The sequence below is a fragment of the Megascapheus bottae genome, chromosome 1 (assembly GCF_031878675.1).
Source record: "Megascapheus bottae isolate mThoBot1 chromosome 1, mThoBot2.hap1, whole genome shotgun sequence".
NCBI classification, from domain to species: domain Eukaryota; kingdom Metazoa; phylum Chordata; class Mammalia; order Rodentia; family Geomyidae; genus Megascapheus; species Megascapheus bottae.
The window spans coordinates 82,600,433-82,624,358 of record NC_143509.1 but is presented as its reverse complement, the minus strand read 5'-3'; the positions used below and the strand labels follow the sequence as shown (position 1 = coordinate 82,624,358).

The window sequence follows — 23,926 nt, the reverse complement described above, 5'->3', positions numbered from 1 at the left end:
TAAAAAAAAACAGATCCTAAGATGTTAATCAAATACTCTTGCACTGACATACATCCTCAGTTCTAACATCTGATATTTCAGCATGATTAGCTTTATCTTACTCATAGTAAATACTGAAAGATACTGTTATTATGCTCAATGTGCCTAAAATATTTCATACAAGAAAATATATATTGTTCCCCAGAGATCTTAATTTTTCCTACTCCAAGGATAGGTTAAGTTAGTGTTGTATATTATCTTTGCCATTATAAATGCTTAATCTCAGAATTTATAGCAAAGTTAGTTCATGGGAGCAATGAACAGTGACCAATCATTTTCATTCTGTGAACACTCTGAGTCAGAGATGGATGGAGCACCACAGGATCTTTCATTAGCAGGAAGGGCTCTGTATTAGCCAATCCAGATCAATATGCTCTCATTCAAATTGAAGCTGGTAACTAGAGTATTAATGCATTTAGTGAAGGAAAAATGAGGGAAAGTGAATGAGACAAATATTCAAGGAGGGTAAAATAGTAGCCACAGGTATATTAGAGAGATGATGTAGATAAAAATTATTGAAGCCTATTCATAAACAAAATGAAGCACAGTGAATGAAAAATAACTGGTGACATAAATACATGAAACATTACAGAACATCCAAGCTTAGATTACATTCAGAAAAAAAAAACATACAGTTTTGAGAATAATGTACTAAAATGATTTTATAGTTTTTTTTTTTTTAAGTTGGTTGTGGGACTTGAACTCTGGGCCTGGACAATGTCCCTGAGCTCTTCAGCTCAAAGCTACCCATAACCCCTTGAGGCATGGTTTTCTGATGATTAAATGGAGATGAATGTCCCAGGCTATCTTTGAACTGTGATCCTCAGATCTTAGCCTCCTGAGTAGCTAGGGGATTTTATAGTTGTTAAAGAATTAGTAAGCTACTGATTAACAACAAAGACGTCAATGAAATCAAGTTTATCTTCAAATTTCCAACCAGTAGATTGATAATCACTGAATGGCAGTTGTCATAACAAGTGTCTCCTTGAGTGTTCAGCTCAGTAATATTTCACAGCAGGAAATTTATACATTCATTAGGCCTTCTTTGAAGATGAAATTATGTGATTATACTTTTTGACAGTGTATTTCAAAGAACACTGATTTTTTTTTGTATTTTACATGCTGATTTAGAGTTACAAATTTCAAAAATGTTTCCCAATATTTGCATTTCCAATAAAAGATAGTTTAAAATATTCAAAACAACAAAAAACCTGTTGTGTCTCTATTTCTTTTTTGATATTGTATAAATAATAAATATATATATATTTTTGTCAGTCGTGGGGCTTGAACTCTGGGCCTGGGCATTGTCCCTGAGCACTTCAGCTCAAGGTTACTATAACTTGAGCCACAGCATCAATATATTTGGATATATTTAGAATATATTTAGAACATGCCTCATACATATCTATCTATACAATTTATAATCGTGGAGGAGCAATTTATGAAAGCATTGAGTATCAAAACATCATCAGTTTGGATATATTTTTTTTCTATTCTATCCACTTTTGGAGTTACCCAGCCATGTGTATCTATTAAACTGGAAATAATAGCTTCCTTTAGAAAATGATATACTTCAATTCAGAAAATTCAACAAACCAAAACAATAGATTAAAGATTATGGGTAGAACACAGTTTTCCAGTTTTAAATTGCTACAATAATTTTATGTATATGGAAATCTCAACTTCTTAGAAATGCTATTTAAATTTATAACAGTTTTTAAAGAGATTATTTGAATAAGTAACTTTCCTGATTTGCATATCCTCTTATTCAAGTGTTCTCTAATCCCTTTCTAACATGCATATATGCATATGCACATACCATCCCCAATACACAAAAGGAATCCAATTACTACCGAGGTGATGCCATCATCCCTCTTCTACTAAAGAATATATTTCTGAAACTATAAGTCAGGAATATCTGAGCTTTTTGTTCTTCATATGGTTTTAAAAATATAGAGCACACAGAATTAATCTGTCAAGACACTTCAACATTGTGTCATCCTTCACTGCTAACTCCCTATACTCTAGCACAATGACTTCTTATAAGAGGTTCACAATAAACTTTCAGACTGATACTTAGGATGACAAACTTGATTCATCAAGAGGGTAAATTTACATTTTGTGTGTGTGTATTTCTGCACTTAAGTGTTTTTCTCAATGCTAGATTTCTACCACACCACAGCTCCAGATCCATTTCTGGGTTCTTGTGGTTAAATGGAATCTCATGGATTGCAGTACCCAGGCTCCTTTGAATAGAGATCCTCAGATATCAGCCTTCTGAGTAGGCAAGATTATGGCATGAGCTACAGGTGCTTAGTCCATACACTAATTTTTATATTGTGTAAAATATAATAAATTTTCTCTCCCCTTCCCTTCCATTCTCTTTCTCCCTTCCTCCTTTTTTCTTTCTTTTGCTCTCCCTCAAGTTTCATGATTTACCAATTGATTCACAGCCCCACTTCTAGCATTTTTAGTGGAGATGAAAATATCAGGCATATTTCCTTAGAAAACTAGCTTCGAACCGTGACCCTCAAATCTCACCTTCTTGAGTCGTTAGGATTCTGGCTTGAGAGTGGTGTGTGGTTACTTTCCCATATCTTTATTAAATGTGTAGGCTGTACTATGCAAGATATAAAATATATGATCTCAGATTTGCATATGATGTCCAGACTGGAAGGAAAAATAAGGCATACATTCCAATGTCAATAGAGAGGGGAAAAGACATAAAGTAGGAGAAAACTAGTAAGAAGGATAGGATTCAGTGTCAGTATATAAAGAGTTTTGAAGACTGGACTAGGCTTTTAGTATTTATTTTGTTAATTAAGTATAATGACATTGAATATTCTTAGGAAAGGAGATGAAAATTGAGAAAATATATCCAGGAAGCAGTGGGAAAATAGAAAGGACAGGGGAAACACTAACTCAGGAAATTTAAGAGACAAGAATTTAACCAGTCCAAATATTGGCAGAAATATACAAAGATTTTAGTTGTACAAATGACAGTAGTAAAAAGTAGAGCCCAAAGTGAGTCCAACAGTTATGCAGTAGAGCTAGGGTTTAGACGTCTGTCAAATACATCATGTCTGATTATCCTACTTTGTGTGAGTGAAAAACATATTTACCTCATGAATTAGGTGAAGTGTGTTTACATGGAGTTTCTTGTTTGGAGTTTGTTGCTGAGCTTCCAAGTTTTAGCAGGCCAGAAAAAATACATGATAAAAATTTACTAAAATATCTGGGTCCTCAGTTCTATTCCATTGGTCTTCAGGCCTGTTCTTGTGCCAGTACCAAGCTGTTCTGATAATTATACCTCTGTAATAGAGCCTAAAGTTTGGAATTGAAATTCCTCTGGCGCTGTTCTTTCTGCTAAGAAGTGTTTTTGCTCTACGGGGTCTTTTATTATTCCATATGAAATTTTGAATTGCCTCTTCTATTTCTTTAAAGAATGCCATTGGGATATTGATGGGTATTGCGTTGAATTTGTAGATAGCTCTTGGCAAGACTGTCATTTTCACAATGTTGATTCTTCCAATCCAGGAGCATGGAAGGTTTTTCCATTTCCTTAGTTCTGCTTTAATTTCCTTTTTTAGGGTTTTAAAGTTTTCGTCAAAAAGGTCCTTTACATTCTTAGTTAAGCTAATTCCTAGGTACTTTATTTTCTTTGAGGCTATTGTGAAAGGAGTTTCTTTCCTGATTATTGCCTCGTTCCTCTCACTGTTGGTGTAAAGGAAGGCAGTTGATTTTTGAGGGTTGATTTTATAGCCTGCTACTCTTCCAAAGTTTTGAATCAGCTCAATGAGCTTGGGAGTAGAGTCTATAGGATTCTTTAAATACAGAATCATGCCATCTGCAAAGAGGGATAGTTTTTTTTTTTAATTTTTATTTTTTTATTGTAATTAGTAAAAGGGTTACATGATATTTGCCAGATAGAAGGTGCATTAATTCACATACATTGATACCCTTTCACATGTCTTGGTACCCGTTTCCCTCCCCCCCCATACCCCCCACCCGTCTTGGTTTTCCCCCCTTCCATCAAATTTCAAATATCCAAATACAAATCTCATATTGGTATAGTATCTCACTTTATTATCTGATAAATTGAATTTATTTGTATTTGGATATTTTAAAAAAGAGGGATAGTTTTATTTCCTCTTTCCCTACTTGGATCCCCTTTATGCTTGCTTCTTGCCTTATTGCACTGGCTAGGAATTCTAGTACTATGTTAAAGAGTAGTGGAGAGAGTGGGCATCCTTGTCTCGTTTCTGATTTTAGGGGGAATGGCTTTAGATTTTCACCATTAAGTGTAATACTAGCAGTGGGTTTCTCATACACAGCCTTTATTACATTGAGGAAAGTTCCATGGATTCCTAGTTTCTCCAGAGCTTTTAACATAAAGGGGTGTTGGATCTTGTCAAATGCCTTTTCCGCATCTATTGAGACAATCATGTGATTTTTGTCCTTGCTCCTGTTGATGTGTTGAATTATATTAATTGATTTGCGTATGTTGAACCAGCTTTGCCTCCCCGTGATGAATCCAGTTTGATCATAGTGTATAATTTTTTTGATGAGTTGTTGTAGACGGTTGGCCAGTATTTTATTGAGAAGTTTTGCATCAATGTTTACTAAGTACTAAATTATTAATATAATTACATAAAATTGGTATTCCTAACATCCTTTTTGAGACAGAATTTATTAGGTTGATTATATTTGTTTTTGGTAGATTTATTCATTACATTCAAGTGATCATCTCATTGTTTAAAACGCTGAGCCAAAATTTTTTCCTTGCCATTTTTGGAAAAATGTAATAGGAAGAGAATGGCAGAACTGTTAATATATTTTTAAAAAGGAGATGAAATAGGTCTTTATCTGTTTGATTAGCCTTTTAAAATATTATGATTTCCTATTTAAAATTCAAGAGTCTCCTAAGTATTTGATATATCTACCAATAGGTTGAAGTAGATAAAAAGTTTGAAGCATTATTTTATAATATATGTCCTTAAATGTGAACCAAGGAAGAGCCCTGTACAGAAGGAGGCCTGTATTAATAAGATTAAAGAACAGTGAAGGCATGAAGGCTCTCAAATTCAATGGCTCTTCAAATAATTCAAAAGCTGCTATGTTTGCTCAGCCACTTGATAAAGTGTCTTTTGGAAGTGTGAAGATTTTGATGTAAGAAGTACTATCATTTATATCATTTAGTACCAACCTCACTTCACTCCCACTGATGAAGCAAAAGAAATTTATTGAAAGGTACAACTCCTGAGATCTCAAACTGAGGGACAGAAAGTGGTTCTCTGGTGACAAAAATGACCACAAAGTTAGAAGACCTAATACCTATAATATATCTTGAAATCTAAGAAATAATCAATTTTAAGATAAATTGCTTTACGTATGTCTGTTGCAAATGGAAGTAATACTGCTATGCCATTTGTTGTAAGCAGAATCTCAATGAAAGTCATGCAAGAATGTGAAAAAGATATATCTTAGGATAGGATTTATCATTTTTATACATAATCATTCAATCAGCTTCCATAAATTATTCCATTCACCATACCTTGTGAATGCTGAAGGTTGTCTGGAGAGAGAATCAATATTAAAGGCAGAAAGCATGAATATGACAATTCTAGGGAATGTTCTACATAACTGTGAGCAAAAATCTGATAAGGTAAGGAATTGAAAACTAGTTTTAAATTTAATAACTTAAAGATAACTATACTATTCTAACCTAATCTTTTCCTTTTTGAATTTCATGAATTATCCTTTATTTATTGCTCACTATAATCCACAAAAAGTCATCTCAAATGGATGCTTTATTTCATAACTAATATTTAATCACATTGTATTTCCTGTCTTGAATTACAGAAGCACTATGAACCAATTTTTACCTGCTTTTGTGTCTTTTGAAATGCACAAATAGGAAAGACTAGTGCTGCTTTGCAACATATCTCAAGAGTATATAGGCTGTTTAATGCAGAGAGGTACTTATATGTTCATTTGTACGTTTGTGGATATACTTGATTTGGTCATTTATATTTATTTCAGAACTCTAAAATAAACAACATTAAATTTATAGATTGAAAGTGTAAGTTTTGGCATTTGTTATTTTTCTAAGTGTTATCTACCAATGTATCATTTATGATTATATAACTTTGAATGGAACATAAATATTTTGGTTTTACTTTCTGAGATGTTAGATAAAAAAAACTTCCAGTGGTGTATTTAGAAAATACAATTTAAAATAAGAAAAATTTAAAGAACTATAAAATATTGAGGAAGCTATGAGTGACATTAAATAACATTAAAATATAATGCAGGCAAAATACAATTTTTCCTTAAGGAAATTTTTTCCAACTAGTTCACACAACATTTTGCTATCCATGAAAAAAACAAGTATGTCCATACATGAGTTATATATGCATTCAAATCAGTGAGCATTAAGTTTAAAAGGAGAGCCACATGTTTCAATTAAGTAAAAAATAGAAGCATATTCCTTCTAATAGGTAACTGTTTCATCATCAAAATGATTCTGTTTTTAGACTACAAAATAAGCAACAATCCTTGCAACTTTTATAACTTGGTTAAAATATTTTATAAATGAATGATGTAGAATGGCAGCCAAGTAAGGTCAAAGGATAATGGGCTCAATTGGCATTAACTTGCACATTGATTAATGGATTGCTTTGGTTTGTGAAATGCATTTTCATGTAAAGTATTTGTTTATTTGTTTATTCTTAAACATGCTTAATGACACATTAGTATGTGGCAAATCCAATGATAATAAAAAATACTGAATACTACGTATTTCTTTACACAATTCAAGTGGAAAAAGAATGTCTTAAAACACTTTATAGAATATTTCTGACAATTTCCTTTTGATAGATCATTTATATTGAAGTTAAAAAAAGGTAGTGTTGGGGCCAGGAATTTGGCCGAGTGGTAGAGTGCTTGCCTAGCATGCACGAAGACCCGGGTTCAATTCCTCGGCCTCGGTACTATATACATAGAAAAAAGCCGGAAGTGGTGCTGAGGCTCAAGAGGTAGAGCTCTAGCCTTGAGAAAGTCCAAGACAGTGCTCCGGCCCTGAGCTCAAACCCAGGACTGGAAGAAATGAAAAAAAAAAAAAACAACAAAAAAACATATGGCTACATTTCCACTCCATTCTACACTAGTCTTTCCCCTAAAAACATGCTGTTTGCATCACTATAGATTATCCAAAGAGCTTACAAATCCAATGAAACAGTAGCAATCATTTAGAAGCTCAATGGCTTTTTTTTGTTTTTTGGTTGTTTGAGGGGCTTGAATTTGGCATTGGCTTTGTCCTTGAACTCTTCAGCTCAAAGCTACTGGTCTACCATTGAGCCACAGCATCACTTCCAATTTTCTGGTGGTTAATTGGAGATAGAGTCTCATGGATTTTCATGCCAAGGTTGGCTTTGAACTGTGATCCTCAAATCTCAGCCTTCTGTGTAGTTAGAATTACAGGCATGAGCCCCCGAAGGCTCCTGGCTCAAATGGATTTTATTCAACTTTCAACCAAATGCTTTTTTCTTTTAATTGTCCAGCTAATGTATAGAGGGGTCACAGTTATATTTGCCAGGTAGTAGGTGCGTTGTTTCTCACACATTGATATTCCTTCTCATGGTTTTGTCCCCATTTTCCTCTCCCACCCCCCCCAATCATCTTATTTCCCCCCTTTGCGTTTCCTATTTCAAATAAATAATTAAATGTATATACAATATACCAGGTAACAAAGTCAGATACAGTAACAACGACCTTACCTAGGTTTTGAGCTATTGTAATCCTCTGCTACGAGAGTCCTGGGTGGGTACTAATTATTACAAATGAGGGAAACCATTGAGCCTATGTTCCTTTGGGTCTGGCTTACGTCACTTAATATGATTTTTTTCCAAGTCTTTCCATTTCCTTACAGATGGGGTGATGTCATTCTTTCTGATGGCAGCATAGAATTCCATTGTGTATAAGTACACCATCTTCTTGGTCCAATTATCTACTGAGGGGCATTTATCGAAACATCCAGAAACAAGGACATACTAAAGCCACTAGCACAACGATGTTTATTGCAGTACTACTTACCCTAGCGAGGGTATGAAATCAACCATATACGTTTAAGTCAACTTTAAGTTACATTAATGTGTTCTCTTTCCCTCCCCCCACTCCTCTACTCTTGCATTTTAAGGAAATTTTGATTTAGGCGATAAAGAAAATATTCCCATCAAACAAACGTGCTCTAAGGGAGCTCCAATGGAATCAAATACAAGTATTAAATTTAAAACAAGTGGGAACTGGAAAGTCTCTGAGAAATAAAGACAACTATAGGTAGAAAACACCACCTTCATGAAGACAGGGTTAAGAGATTGTAACCTAAAACACTGCTATGCTCATTCATGATACTTGGGTTCAACAACTGTCTTCTGATCCCAGTTCTGCTAATTACAAACAATCTGCAAGAAGTTACTTAACTTTGTTGGGGCTCAGTTTCTCCTTTGCAAATGAGGTCATATATCAGAGAGTTATTTCAGGGATTAACTGAAGCAATCTTCTTGGAGTGTTTATCACAGTATGCAGCATAGAAAATGCTCAAGTTATTAGTGCTGCAGCTTTGATTATCACAAATGCTGTACCACATAAACTATTGACTCAAGGGACAAAAAATTCATTTTTTTGCCTTTATACTGTTTACTTGTATTGCCTTTCCTACATATTCCTTCTCACTAATATCAAAGGTTCCTGTTAATTTTTCTTAGATTAAGGTTTAATCAGATAGTACATAGAAGCATCTGATGCGTAACAGAACTTTCTAATTTAAACATCTTTTAACAGAAATGTTCTTTAAAGTTCTGAGAAATACAGTATTTCAGATGTAGACAATTTGGTCCAGCTTAACTGAAAATGAAACATGATCTTACCCTCCATTGCAGCTGCAGTTATTTCTATGGCTATCAACTTTTAACGTGTCTCTTTATTGAATAAAGAGAGTTTCCTTTTGTTTTTGCTGTGAAACAGGACCCAGACTAGTATCATTATGTATTTGTGAATATATGATATATTTTTTCATTTTGCAGGCTCTTCCTTAGGTTTAAAATTTTAATTTATGCCTTTTTTTTAAAGCTAAGCTAGAGGAAATTATTCATTGTTACTTTGGTTAAAAAGGATGAACCTCTTTTTGGCTTTCCTCATCTTGCAGAGTTAACATTTTAAATTTGTATCCTTTCATTATCAATGAAGTTGAATTTACCATTAAGATTTTATATTCTTTATAGATTTTTAAATGAACATTGTAATATAAAAATTACCTTTTGATGTCTTGCAATTTGAGGAAATTAATTTTTAATTTAGTAACTAATGTTTAATGGCCTGGGGCAATTATGTTAGATAATACTTATTGATGTTGATAGGTGGCTAAAAAAGAAATCTTTTATTTGTCCCTGACCTCTTCTTGCTCAAGGCTAGCACTTTAAACCACAGCACCACTTCTGGCTTTCAGGTGGTTAATTGGACATTAGCACTTCATGAACTTTCCTCCCTGAGCTGGCTTCTTATCATGATTCTCACATCTCAACCTCTGAGTAGCTAGGATTACAGTTATGAGCCAGTGCTGTCTGGCAACAAAAGATTTTAAATATTTTACCAAAATGTTACTGTTAATTTTCACAAAAATAGAAAGAAAAACTGTAAAGTACACATGGAACAGAACTACAAGTGAAGTGCTGAGGAAAAAGAATAGAATTGGAGGCATCGGAGTAGCTGACTTTTATCATAAAGCTTGTAATCAATATAACATGGTATTCAGGCATAAAAATTATATATCTATAGATATAGATAGTTCATCTCTATCTATAAAGATATCTCTATCTGTCTGTCTATCTTTATCTATGCCACACTAGAAAGTCCAGAAATAAGCTCCCAAAGAACTTCATGGATATAGTCTATATGACTATATATATATTATGCCTATATCCCTATGTAAATATAGACACAGGAACAAATAAGTGATCCCAGAAATAGACCCTATATATGGGTTTTGACAAAGCTGCCCAAATCACACACTTGAGAAAAGTAGACATGTTCAATAAATGACATGAAGAAAGCTAGGATGAAAATGGACACTGCCTTAAAATACTTGCAAAAAATTAATGCAAAACAGATAAAAATCTTATGTATATCATATCCTAAATATATATGTAAGAAACTTCCATTACTAAACAGCATTAAAACCAAAATAACCCAATTTTTAAAAGATAAATGACATGACTAGAAACTTTAAAAAAAAACACACAACTGCCCCATTTTGTATTTGGACAAAAAGGCATCACTAATTATCAGAGAAATGCAAATCAAAATTCAGTATGTAACCCTGCTTTCAGTAAGTGGTAGAGAAGACAGTGAATAAAGGGAAGTTAATATTATAGAGTACACTCTCTTAACTATCATCCTAGAACAGAAAACACATCTTTCTATGCTTACAAATTTCTCGGTTTATCAATAAAACAACAGGAAGTAATATGTACAGATGCTACAGAAGTTATATAAGCTGTTAGGAAATATTAGGGTAAAAAACAAAATATAAAAATAACAAATCAAAATATCAGAATATCAACTAAATAGTACAAAGAAAGACAAATATGTAATTTTGTTGTTTGTTTTCCTTAACTGTTGATGAGACAGATTGGAAAAGGAAAACTATTTTATAAAATAATAAAATGTTAACAGGGAAAAATAACATCTGAATAATGTTTATAATTTTACAGAAAACTACAACAATTTTCTATTTAAGTGATATTATAGAATCAAATAATTGCCTACCAATAAAATGTAATATGACCACACTTCATTGAATTATACATTAAATGATTTTACTTAATAATGTCTATACATTTTTCATACTAAAGAATTGATGCCATATAACTACAAAATGGAGTAAAACGAATTTAACAAATTAATTCTTGTTAATGGGACATAACTAGGGATTGCCCATCAGTAAGCTGAGAGAAATTACATTTATAGAATTCAGTTGGTTTTTATTTACATTGTTCATGGGCTCAAATATTTTCCTTCATTAATGATACTATTGTGAAGTGAGTTTGTACTGCTTTCAAAAGTTGAGTATTTCTCATTTCCTTTTCCTTACAAAGGAAAAGAAATGGAAGACAAAAGTTTTGACTAAGTTACTGTTTAAATAATTTATAAAACCAGAAGATTATCTTTCGCAACTGAGGTATAAATTGCCCCTAAATAGAAATGTTTCACAACAATGAATGACTATTCAAAGCAAGTAAAAGCTCAATACACTTTTCACAACACCACTAAACCATAAAACAACAATAAAACAAATGTTAATAAGATGTTATTTTTCATTTACTTTCAGTGATTTTGTGCATATATACGTATATCTTTCATCTGAAAGTGTTATTATATAGTATTTAAAACACAACAGTAATTTTTCTTTGCAAAACATATCAAACTTTTAGAAAGTAAAATAAAGCTTAATAATATCAATGTCATTAAACCACAGAAAGCTTTAAAATTAGTTAACAATTAAAAATCTAAGCTGGGCTCCGTGGCTCACACCTGTAATCCTAGCTACTCAGGAGGCTGAGATCTGAGGATCAAGGTTCAAAGCCAGCCTGTGCACAAAAGAACCTGAGACTGTTCTCTCCAATTAACCTCTAGAAAATGGGAAGTGGGGCTTTGCTCAAGGGTAGTTCTTGAGCTGAAGAGCTCAGGGACAGTGCCCAGGCCCAGAGTTCAAGCACCATCACTCCCCCACCAAATAATGATCTAACCCCCCTAAGTAATGTTTTAAAGAAGGGAAGGGAAGACTTCTGACCTCTAGACTATATAAACCTGTGAACCTATACAGTACATTATGTCATAGACAGGAGTGCTTTTACTATACTTTCCATTGCCTATCTGCTGGTACCTACTAGTATTGGTAATTTTGTATGGTACATGAATGTTACAATTATCTATTGCAGAAAAGGGTTTCCCACTTTGTAAGTACTGACCCTTGACAATGAATGTGCGTACAAATATATATATATATATGTATATGTACTTACATATTAGATATAAACATACACATACACACATATATTAAATGGATCATATGACTTACCTCTAAATATAGACTCCTGACACATTTATATACCATTATGGAATTCAGGGTATGTCTAAAAATATACATACCCAATACTCACACACATATACAAATATACATATATAAGAATATATTAAAACTATGGAAACAAAAGGACCTTAGTAAAACTTTTAGTGTATTATCTCTCTCTGGTCACATAAAGATCATAGTTTCAGAAAACACAGAGGGATACACATATGCACTCAAAAGAAAAAGAAATTAACTTGTATCTGTTCAAAGTCAGTTTATAGAACTCTCATGAGGAAATTTTTTATCTTTACTTTTGCCTTTAACCAAGCATCTATAAACTAGAAAAGTAAAAACTACAACCCAGATTCTAAAATCCTAAAAGTAACTTTCATATGTGCCATAGAATCTTGACAAAAATGTACATTCCTTAGTTTTTGTTTTTATTTTGGCATAAAGCATAGATTCTAATATACACAGTGTTTTATTAGAATAACTTTCAGCCATGTCCTTTCAAACCCAACAACTCACATCAAAACCTCACTGCCTTTAGCAATCATACTCTAGGAATCACCCAGATGAATTTATTTCCTTATTAGAAGTACTGTGTATAGTTTTAAAATGCAAAGACTGTAGTTACATTAAGAAACTTATCATACAGAAGATTAATAAACATATTTTTAAGATCACAGGTCCATTCAAGCAATTTACTCCTCTTTCCCTTTAGTTTTGAAATACAGTGACATGAGTTTGCATACTTGTTTTAAGTGTTATTTGTGCTCACTCTTATTCATCTCTCAACACTGACAGTTTGAAATGCTATTTGAAAAGGGGGCTGGCATTTCACTATCAAGTCCACTCCTCACAATAGCATCCAAATGCATTTTTTACCATGTGATAGCTATATGGTTTATAGTCTCATTCCATTAGTATTCTATAAACACCAAGTCATATAACATGAATAAACTATGAGGTGTTCAGCTTAAATTGAATAATATCCAGTAAACTTAGATGTGTCAGTTTGACTTGAAATATAGAACCATAACATATTGCTGTTTTACACTAGAACACAGAAAAATTATAATAACTGACCTGACTATATATTTTGCATTTAAGTTTGAGAAGATTGTAACAGAATGTAGAGAGCATTTTTTGGAACTAGTTTTTGGCGATGGTGAGGTAGTGACTAAGGACTAGTTTGCCTGTAATATGAATTTCTGCATAATTTTCTAATGCTCCCTTTCCCAAAGAATTGTACTAATTTCTCTCTCTCTTTCTGTCTCTCTCTCTTTCTCTCTCTGTCTGTCTCTCTTCTTTCTTTCTTTCATTCATTTTTTTTGTGTCATGGGCTTGAATTCAGCCTAGGAGCTGTCCCTGAGCTCTTCAGCACAAGGCTACTGCTCTACCCTCAAATCAAGCCCCACTTCCATTTTCTAGAGGTTAATTGGAGATAAGAGTCCCAGGTCCTTTAATGCCAGGGCTGGCTTTGAGCCTTGATCCTCAGATCTCAGCCTCCTGAGTAGCTAGGATTACAGGCTTGAGTCCAAACTAAATCTAACCACTATAAAAATAAATTAATAATATCACTACTGTGACAACACTCAACCACAGGTGCATAGAGGAGAGACAGATTCATCATGGTATAACACGGTCCTTGAAAGATGTTATACTGTTGGATTTTAACAATAAGCACTAGAGGGAAAGACTTAAGCACTTACAAGCTTTAGTCTGCTCCTTTACGTAGGGACAACACAATCTATTTTATAGCATCATTGAGCAGCTTAAACTAGCTAGTTCATGAAAATGGTTAACAAACGGAAGCCTAAGAAACAGGTACCACAATACCCACTTTCACTTTAGTATCACTTAAAATATGGCATCATCACTTGAATTACTCAAAATGAATTAGAGGAAAACAATTTTTTTCCTTATAGGCTTGCAGTTTTCAGTTTGATTTAATACTGATTTGATAGTGTTTTCCATGAAGACATGAAACTAAGCAGATATGGTGATATAAAGGGCATAATGCTTCTTTCTTTTCAGGTAGATAATGTGAAATGACAAGCAAATATAGCACCTCAGAAAGATGTATTCTATCTTTCTAACCATGTTCAACCTGCGTATTTGCCAAGTACAACTGAGTCTCAGCTCTGTCTTAGTACATTGCTGCTCTATTGAAGTGTATATGTGATTACTGTAGTAAAGCTAATAGCTACACACAGTAAATAGTAGACAGCATAAAGGTAAAATGTTTCTGCTACTGTATTTTGTTTTGTTTTTCCAAACTTTAGCCACAGGTTCCTTTGTACATGTACTATTAAGTTTTAGCAGTCACCATAAGGACCAAGTCCCAAATCTTATGGATACAAGTTATACTGGCCTTTCAGGATTTCAAACGTGGTCATACTATTTGAAGATAGTTGAAAGCATGCTTAAAAGTGTTTCTTCTACCTAGCCCAGCATTACCTCCAAACATCTCTCTTTACAACAGTTTCCGGAGAAGACAGCCACCATCTAGTCTCTCCAGAACTGAAAGAAAGTTGATGCCTTGCCATTTGATATAACAGGTTCAAAAACTTATACTGCTCAAGAATTCAGAAAGGTTACCTGTGGCAGGTATATATTTCACTGTGACAGAAAAAAGTTCAAATGACTTCTCTAGAAACTTTAAATTTGTTCTGCAACTAGATCCTGCCTTCCTGGGTGCTAAAATTTTGATGAATTTCTTTCCTTGATTAATACATGCAATCTTTCCACTGTGGATTCTTCACAGTGAAAAATCAGTATTTAATTTACTTGCTCAGTAGCTGGAATAGGTAAAGTACTTTGGCAAAGTCAGAAAATACAGTACAAAATCACTACTTTAAAATATTTTCTAGATCTAAAATTATTGTATAATCATAAGCAAAAAATAAATTGGAGGGAAAATAATAAAATTTTAAAAGATAATTTTAAAAAGAAATGAAGCCAGGGGCGGTAGCTCATGCCTACTATCCTAGCTACACAGGAGGCTGAGATCTGAGGATCACAGTTCAAAGCTAGCTTGGGCACAAAAGACCACAAGACTCTTATCTCCAATTAACCACTAGAAAACCAAAAGTGGCGTGTAGTTCAAAGGGTAGGGCTATACATAGCCTTGAGCTGAAGAGCCAGGCCTGGTGAGACAAAGGATGAATGTACTAGTAATTTATAAGTGTACTAGTAAATACTTTTGTGCTATATGCAAGTATATACAAGTTTACTAGTCTAATTATTGTATTTTCAGATGAGAATTCAAATAGTGTAATTCCTTAGGAAAGCTGACTCACAGTCCAATAAAATGATTACCAAGAAAAGGGTACTCAGATGGTGGGTGATGGGGTCACAGGGCAGAAAGCAGACAAAAAAGAAGGTAAGGAAGAATACAGTCATAGAATTTAATGAATATCCTACAAAATTAAGGAAATTGAAAGAAAGAAAGCTGCATTGTAGAGAACAATGAAAGTGTAACATTAAGATGTATTTATAAAGTGGCTTGATAAATGACAACTCCTTTGTACAATTACTTTAATAATGATAATAATAATAATAATAATAATAATAATAATAAATAAAGGTATGGAAGCTGTCACTGTCCTCCAGTTTCACATCCTTTTCTATCTCCAAGTCCAAATAGTTCCTGCTTCCTTTCACTACATGAAGGCATATCATTTTGCTTTTTCTATTGTGATATCAAAACTTCAGTTCATGCTAGATGCGGTGGCTAACACCTGTAACCCTAGCTACTCAGGAGGCTGAGATCTGAGGATGGCAGTTCAGTCTCCAATTAACCACTAGAAAACCAGAAGTGGTACTGTGGCTCAAGGGGTGCTTGTGGTATCCCTGAGCTGAAGAGCTCAGAGACAACACCCAGGCCCCGGGGTAGGGTGGTAGCCTTGATCTGAAGAGCTCAGGGAAAGAGCCTCTGCCCAGAGTTCAAGCCACAAGACTAGCAAAGCAAAAACAAAACCAAAAACAAAAACTCAGTTCATAATCAATTATTTAGACATATTATATTTTCCATCATCAATATATGTATTTTTAATCTCTTTTTACAAAACTCTCTCCTGAACTGAAACATGAGAACTTTGCCTAAAGCATTCATTTTTATAAAGTCATGATAACCTGTTATCAACTCACTATAAAATTATAGAATAAACTAGTTAACATGGAATTCGAATTTTCTCTTAGGTGATCTCAACCTATGCTTAGTTTTATCTTTTAGAATTCCTTTTTTACAGGCAGAATTTTCTAAATCCATTGTACTACCCATCCTTTTTTTTTTTCTTCCATATTTTGTGCTGTTCCTGGGACTTGAACTCCACACCTGGGTGCTGTCTCCGTGTTTTTATGCTCAAGGATAGTACTACACCTACATGCCCAATGTTGTATTTTCAGTGCTTAATTGTAGATAAGAGATTCGAAGTCTTTTTAGCCTGGCTGGCTTCAAACCATGATCCTCAAATCTCAGTCTTCTATGTACATAGGATTATGGGGCCAAACTACCAGTGCCTGCTTTGTACTGTCCATTCTTCATACATGGGCAATCTGTTCTATCCAATCACTGAAATGGCATTTTTCAATTTGTTCTACTCAAATGCCACCTCCAAGCTTAAAGTTCTTTCCTTTAATATCAGGGTCTCTTTCTTTCTCTATTTTTCTTTTTTGGGTTACGTGTACTTGAAAAGACACAGAAAACAAACTCTTGTGTTTTACTGTATCCAGAGGTAGGTAATAACACTTAAAATCCTTACTCTTGTTTTACAGTCTTACAACATGTGTCAGTATGAGATACCATTGATAGACATCGGAGGAAAGAATGAACTAGGGAACTCCATATGGTCACAGGCTAGAGTCACTCCTACTTGGCATTGATTTCAAGTGAGAAAGACATTATCCTATCTGATACTATACAGGATTTCATGCTAGTAATTCTGATCAAGTGTCAGATGTCAGTAATTGTTGGAAGCTTCAGAGGAAAAGCAAATTATTTTCTGGGTTAATATATTGCTAGGTACTACAGCTGCCATTTGCTTTTGTGAACCAAGAAAGAACTATTATGTCTTTATAAACTACATTACACTTTTGCTTCATAACAGTTTTCAAACTTAGAATTACTGCTGTGTTGCATCTTCTTTCCTACTGCAAGTGCCAGCAATAATTGTATATGCCAAGCAGATTCCTATGCTTACACACAGGGCTGGTACAGAGGCAGTCAATGAAAAGAGTCCTATGAACATTAGGAAATAAATGAAACAGTAAACAAATGAACACACACAGACATCAAAAATATCCTCCTAACTACTTTGGCTACTCACATCATTCCTCCCTGACCTGCCTCTTTACTTACTAAGGCTGTCAAAGACAGACATTTTCTGTATCTTAAAAGAAAGCGATAGGAAAAGGAATCCATCTTTCCAGGTACAATCTGATCTTTCCCATTAAAAGGAGAAAAGGAAGAAGATGATTTTCAGTGACAACTTATGAAATGTTTCCATAAAGACAAACGACTAGGAACAGTACTATCTGAAAATGTTAAGAATCATATTTTCTACTCTCAGAATATAGCTCAGGAATTATTCAGTGTAAGTGAGATAAGTTTTATCAATTAACTATTTGAAGTTCCTCATTTTTCAGGAGAAAGCAGGATCAATGTTCGTTTTTCTTATTCCCCCACTCCCAATACAATAGAAACTGAATTCAAATAGCCCTCTTCACTTCAATAAAAAGGATATTTTCCTGGCAATGCTGTGCCAACCCGGTAATCAGTGTAGCTCTTGCTTGGGTGGAAGTTGAAAATGAAAAGAAGACTTGCTCTCTCAAAAGTGATGACCTTATTGCCTTCATGTTTTTCACTCACATAGGCCTGTAACAATTAAAATATATCATTTAAAGGTGCTTAATCATAGTTTAAATGTAAGTTATTTAAAGGTGTTTAAATAACAATGAGATGCAACTATCATGGAAAAGCATTACCCTTGGCTTTCCTCAAGACTAGTGTTCTACCACGTGAGCCATAGCACCACTTTTGGGCATCCTCTGTATATGTGATACCAAGGATCAAACTCAAAGTTTCATGCTAGACAAGTACTCTACCACTAGGCCATGCTGCTGGCCAGATTTATATTTTTAAACATAATTTTGACATCTAGACCACTCAGAAGGGTGTCAACAATTGCATGACAAATATAAAACATATTGCTAGTCCTTTGATAATTGCAAATGAAGAACAGATTAGTGCTGTGGCTTAGGTTCTAAGCACAGGAGCTACACTATATGCATTCATTTGTATTAACTCTACTGATAAGTGCCTGTTCCTTAGGAATATTTTTAATCCCTTGAATAATATGTTAAAGTACCTAAAATATTACTTTTCAAAATTTAATATAATGCTATTATGTCTAGCTTTTGAAGTTATAGCTTTCCACAAATCATAGATTTTTTTTTATGTCTACAATCAGAATCATGAGCAAACTAAAAGACATTAAAATATGTTGGGGGTTTTCTGTTCTCAAAACAAAGAGGTCTGAAAAGAATCTATTTGCACACTTCTTATGTATGCACAATAGGCTACCAGCAGCCCCTGCTTTTCACACAGCCTCCTGCCCAGTTGTAGCATGGAGAGGACTTGCATGCAGGCTCAGCAGCAGCTTCACTCTTGGTGATTCAGAAATGGGAACTTGGCTCTAGAGTAAACAGTATATCTTTTGGTATTCAGCACCATTCCTACTGAAAGGATGCATCATTTTGCTCATTTTCCTGGAGATGGCATTACTAATAAATGTGATTAGGGCACTGGTATCATGTAGCCAATCTTACTGAATATGTAAGTACCTTTGTTCAGCCATCGAGAAAAAAACCCATAGACATCAGTGCAAAAACACAGCAATAGTCATTTCAAACAGCACCAATATAAGGTAAATGGATTATAACTAAAACGTACTATATGCTAATTTTTGCAACAGAAAAAAAGACCTGAATAAAATTTGCACCTCTTAATTACATTTTCTAAAACTTATTGAAAACTTTAGACTTTAATTCCAAAGGAGATCCAGACTCATGAAAAATACAAAACAGCACACAGGTATAATGGCATCAAATTGAAATGACAAGTTAGAGACCAATAAAGAAGGGAAAGAAAAGAATAAAGAAACCTACATGTTGTCAAAGTGGTTTATTTATGACAGTATAATTGTTTATATAAAGAAAATTCAGTAAAAATAATTAAGGTATTTCCACAGCAATCTCCAAAATGGGTTCCAGGGAGAGTTTTTGCAATTTATTTTAACCAATTGAAATAAAAATGCTACATTTAAACAACAAGAGCAAACTAACCAGGAAAGTAAACAGGGCATTCTGTTTTAGATTTTCATTATCTACTGGAGAGATGTCAGTGGCATGTTTTGACAACCTGAAGTATGTTACAGTGAACTGCACACTGAATGACAAAGCTGTGCCTGGGAGATCTGCATATAGATTCACATTGATTGCCATTCTAAACATGTCCAGCATTGGTGACTAAAACATCACTTTTAGAGGAAAGAGCTTACCTGCGGAGCTGAAAGCCAGCCAAATCTTTCTTCTAATCTATTCATATCCCTGTCAAAGTTATTTAGAAATTTATAGCGAAGAAGGTCATCATCAGTTAAATGAAACTGTCTTCTGGCATAATGGTAACTCTCATTATTTCCTTTCCTTGGGAAGTCTAACCATTCAGGATGCCCAAACTCATTTCCTGTAGCAAACAAAAACACAGAAACAAGTGCTATCACCCAAAATATTAGTATTTTATGTTAACACCAGGACATATGATTTGAAAGTTAGTTAAAAGTAAAATATATTATCACTGTAACACTGTGGAAGATGTAAACACTTTCAAAACCTGAGTGGTTTTAGGGCTGGGAGTTCAGCCTATTGGTAGAGTGCTTGCCTAGCATTCACAAGGACCCAGGTTCGATTCCTTGGTACCACATACATAGAAAAAAGCTGGAAGTGGTGCTAAGCCTCAAGTGGTAGAACTCTAACCTTGATAAAGTTCAAGGACAGTGTTCAGGCCCTGAGCTCAAGCCCACGACTTGAAAAACAAAACAACAAAAAAAGAGTGGTTTTGTATAGAAAGTGCATCTGGATTTTGAAGTCTTAAGGTCCAGCTTTGCCTCGAATACTCATTCCTGATTACTCATCTCAGTTTACTCATATACAAATAATGACAATTCCATCACACTTACTTCATCTTTGAAATAATCTAGGAGATCTCAGAGGAATTTCTCAAATGTCTATTTCTATAACCTCCACAATCTGTAACTATGCTTTACAATTTCCGCTGGCTTTGTATATACGATTACTTTTTGATCCTCTCAGGAACTCCCTATTATATTCATTTCACAGGTGAGAAATTCAAACCTCTGGGCAGTTAAGAGATTTGTCCAACCTAATACTAAGTAGAAAATAAACATTACAATTCACTTTGTGAGATTAAAGTAACCATGTTTTCTACCACAATTTTTTAGGCAAACATATTGTGTATTTCAGGTTACAGAATTCCAAATCACATTTACATTATTTTGTTTTCTTTTAATATCTTGTTTATCATTGCATGTGTGCCTTTATTTGAAATTTTGTGGGTATGAACATTGCCAGAACATCTGGATGAATGTCCCTTAAAATATTTCTAATTAAATGATTAGACCTAGAGATCCAACAAATTTAATGAAAATATAATAAATACATAGTATTTGACCTGACAATCAGATTTGAGTGTCTCTTTTTGTTTGTCCCTATTTAGTTCCTAGTTTAAGGCATTTTCCTCTGAAAATTTAAATGTTTTTTTCAAAATTCACCTACATGTGCCACTGTAATAACAACACAGTTTCCAAAGCAATATTTGTCTTAGAAGATAAAATATACACAGCCAGTGTACTTGTATTTTAGAGCTGTTTGGTGATTCTTTTTCACTTTATTTTGCAGGGCAAAATTCTGTAAGGATGAATTTATTCATATTTTTGGTAATACACATTCCCAAAGCAACATATTAATGTGCTTTGTATTATCTACACTTCCTACTTCAAAGAAAACTAGTATATTAACATTCTAATAAATAAATCCTAATAAGCTAGGATTTAATTCCAAATGATTTACGATAGGGACTTCAAATAGTAAACTTTGCCAAGAAATACTGCAACATACACTTAATTTTACAGGGACAGACCATCCAAAATAAAAAGAGTGTGGCAATCCAAATCCTGTAGCAATTTCATTAAAATAAAACATCTGCAGACATTTTCTAAATTCTAATATTACATTCAACTAATGCATTTCTGAGGCTATTGGGCATAGTGTAACAAAGAGGAGACCCAGATTTCTACCTCTCTGAGTTTTACGTTAACATTAGGATGCTTTAAGTTGACATTAGTAGCTCCAGTCTGCTATATTTAAAAGTCCTGCCTGGGATTTGAGCTTGTATCAGTCCAAGCTATAACTCTGAAACACCTCATTCTAACAGCCATTCAGCAGAGAGAATCAAGTACATCCAGAATTACAGCTAGAGAACCTTCTATAGTGAATGTGGGAAAAGGACATGTCCAAACACCTAAATAACTATAAGTGGAATTTCAAGTAGTGGATTATTTATAATGTGATAGCTAAAGAATATAAAATTGCAGACAATTCGGGGTTTCTGTGGGGAAAAATACTTGTACTTTTTACTAGTCTTGGATTTTGGGGGTTGATTTCAGTATTAATAAGAAATTCTTTCACCCTTCTTGTAAAGAGTGTGACATCATCATCATCACCACAGAAGATAAACTAACAAATCTATTATTACTAGTGTCTATTGGAAACACTTCACTGGGATCAATTTCTTCTGTTTTGATCAACCCTATGATAAGGTCTTATTCACAGAATTAGTATTTATTGTTATCTAATGAGGAAACATACATACATAACAAAGTATGTAGTTGAAAGCATAAAATAGTTGATCTTGTTTTAGTAATCAGATTTTTAATTATTAATAAACACGTTGACTTGCTCCGCAGTAAATACAATGGAAATACAGGGATAAGAACAAGCAACCTTTCTATGGGTAGGAAAGAGTCCATATTAATTCAATAAAATGCTTTAGAAGCATGGAGAAAAAGGTGACAGAGTGAAGAGTTCAGATTAGGTAGGTAGCTGGTATGAGCTGTAATCAACTTTAGTAAGAATGATATAAAGAACATAAATACAAAGAGCATTTCTGAGAATGCAAGAGAAAAACATCATAATAGATGATTTTCTTGAGAGAGGAAAAGGGACATTAGATAAATTGTTGAAGTTTTGAATCCAGGACCCGAGTAATGTTCAAATAAACTTCTCTGGGGAAAAGAGTGACAGAAAAGTTTGGTATGAGAAGATAATGAGGTCAATGTTAGGTGTACTAAATTTTGAGATATGAAGAGTTTACAGGCCTTCCAGGATTGATAGTAAAAGTAATAAAAGAAAATAAGGTATTGTAATTCAGGAGAGAAATTCAGGTGAAGAAGTAGAGTAAATTGTAAACCCTCAGTAAATAAAGGCCGTCAAAGCTGCCAGAATAAAGTGGGACTCAGGAAACATCCCTAGGAATTGCAGGGAAATATTAAATATATTAATTAAATATTAATGCTGGGAAACAACAGCTAGCAGGGTAGGAAACACATCAGAAGTTGTATCAAATGCAACCAAAATATGTAGATGAAGACCATACTATATGATCAACCCTTAAATGTAGTATAGATTGTACTTTCAAGTCTATATTACACTCTAGAATAATTAATAGACAGGTTCATCCTTGTTCCATTATCTTTAGGGAGAGCTTCAGGCAGAGACATCTGCATGTATATATGTATGTATGTATGTATGTATGTATGTATGTATGTATGTATGTATGTATATATGTCATACATCCGTATTTGAGATATATGGATTATATTTATGATATTAACTTCCCATATAATTTGAAAATAGATAAGCTGAGGACTTCACTCTGAAAAAGACAAGTGTAAAACTTTAAAGTTGTTTATGTCAAAGGACTGTTATGTAACATATGGTTCAAGGACACAGATTTCCAGGTTAAGGCACTAACTGGGGATATGAATGTAGGTCATTACTTTCTGCAGTCAGTTTTCTTACCTGAAAAATAGAATATCAACTTTCAAAAAGCTCTCCCAAGTTTCCAATCAGGTAAAATATGTGATGGACTAAAAATTCTACCCATTAAGATGAATAGAATGTACATATGGTAGATTTTATACTATAGCCTTCCACTCATCATAACATTATTCAGAAAGAAGGTTCTAGCATCAGCTACAATTTTTAGGTGACATTGTTTGGAGCAGAAATGGTCATAACCAATAATGTAGACTTTAATCACATTAAAGTGTTGATCTTTTGCTATGTTAGTAATCCTATGAATAGAAGTTTCTTGGTCTGAGGATAGTCAGGGGCAGAAATGCTAGTTAACTAAAGCAAAAGGGAGTATGAAATATCACTTAAAAAAATCTGATCAATTTGAAAACATTCTTTAGCAGCTTAAACTCCTAAAAAATAACATCATATTACATAGTTATGTGATAATGTAATATAAAATTAAATTTCAAATCTAGAAAAAAATGCAGCTATTAAAATCATGATGTGATGAAACTATTTTATTAGGGAATGATTTATTCATCTGTATTAGACTCATTTACATTTCTTAAAAAATAAAAAAAAATCTTTCCCTAGAGAAAA

At 33.7% G+C, this 23,926-nt stretch overlaps 1 protein-coding gene across 2 annotated transcripts in view; it reads right to left on the bottom strand.

Annotated features, from left to right (window-relative positions):
- The window catches only part of Gbe1 (1,4-alpha-glucan branching enzyme 1), a 210,950-nt gene that overhangs the window by 12,934 nt on the left and 174,090 nt on the right, over positions 1-23,926 (bottom strand). For both annotated transcript variants that reach the window (XM_090347887.1, XM_090347879.1), the window contains 2 exons: positions 19,732-19,916; positions 17,917-18,047 (listed from right to left, as the gene is read on the bottom strand). In XM_090347887.1, the coding sequence (XP_090204013.1) occupies positions 17,917-18,047; positions 19,732-19,916 (316 nt within the window). The remainder of the gene's footprint in view (positions 1-17,916; positions 18,048-19,731; positions 19,917-23,926) is intronic.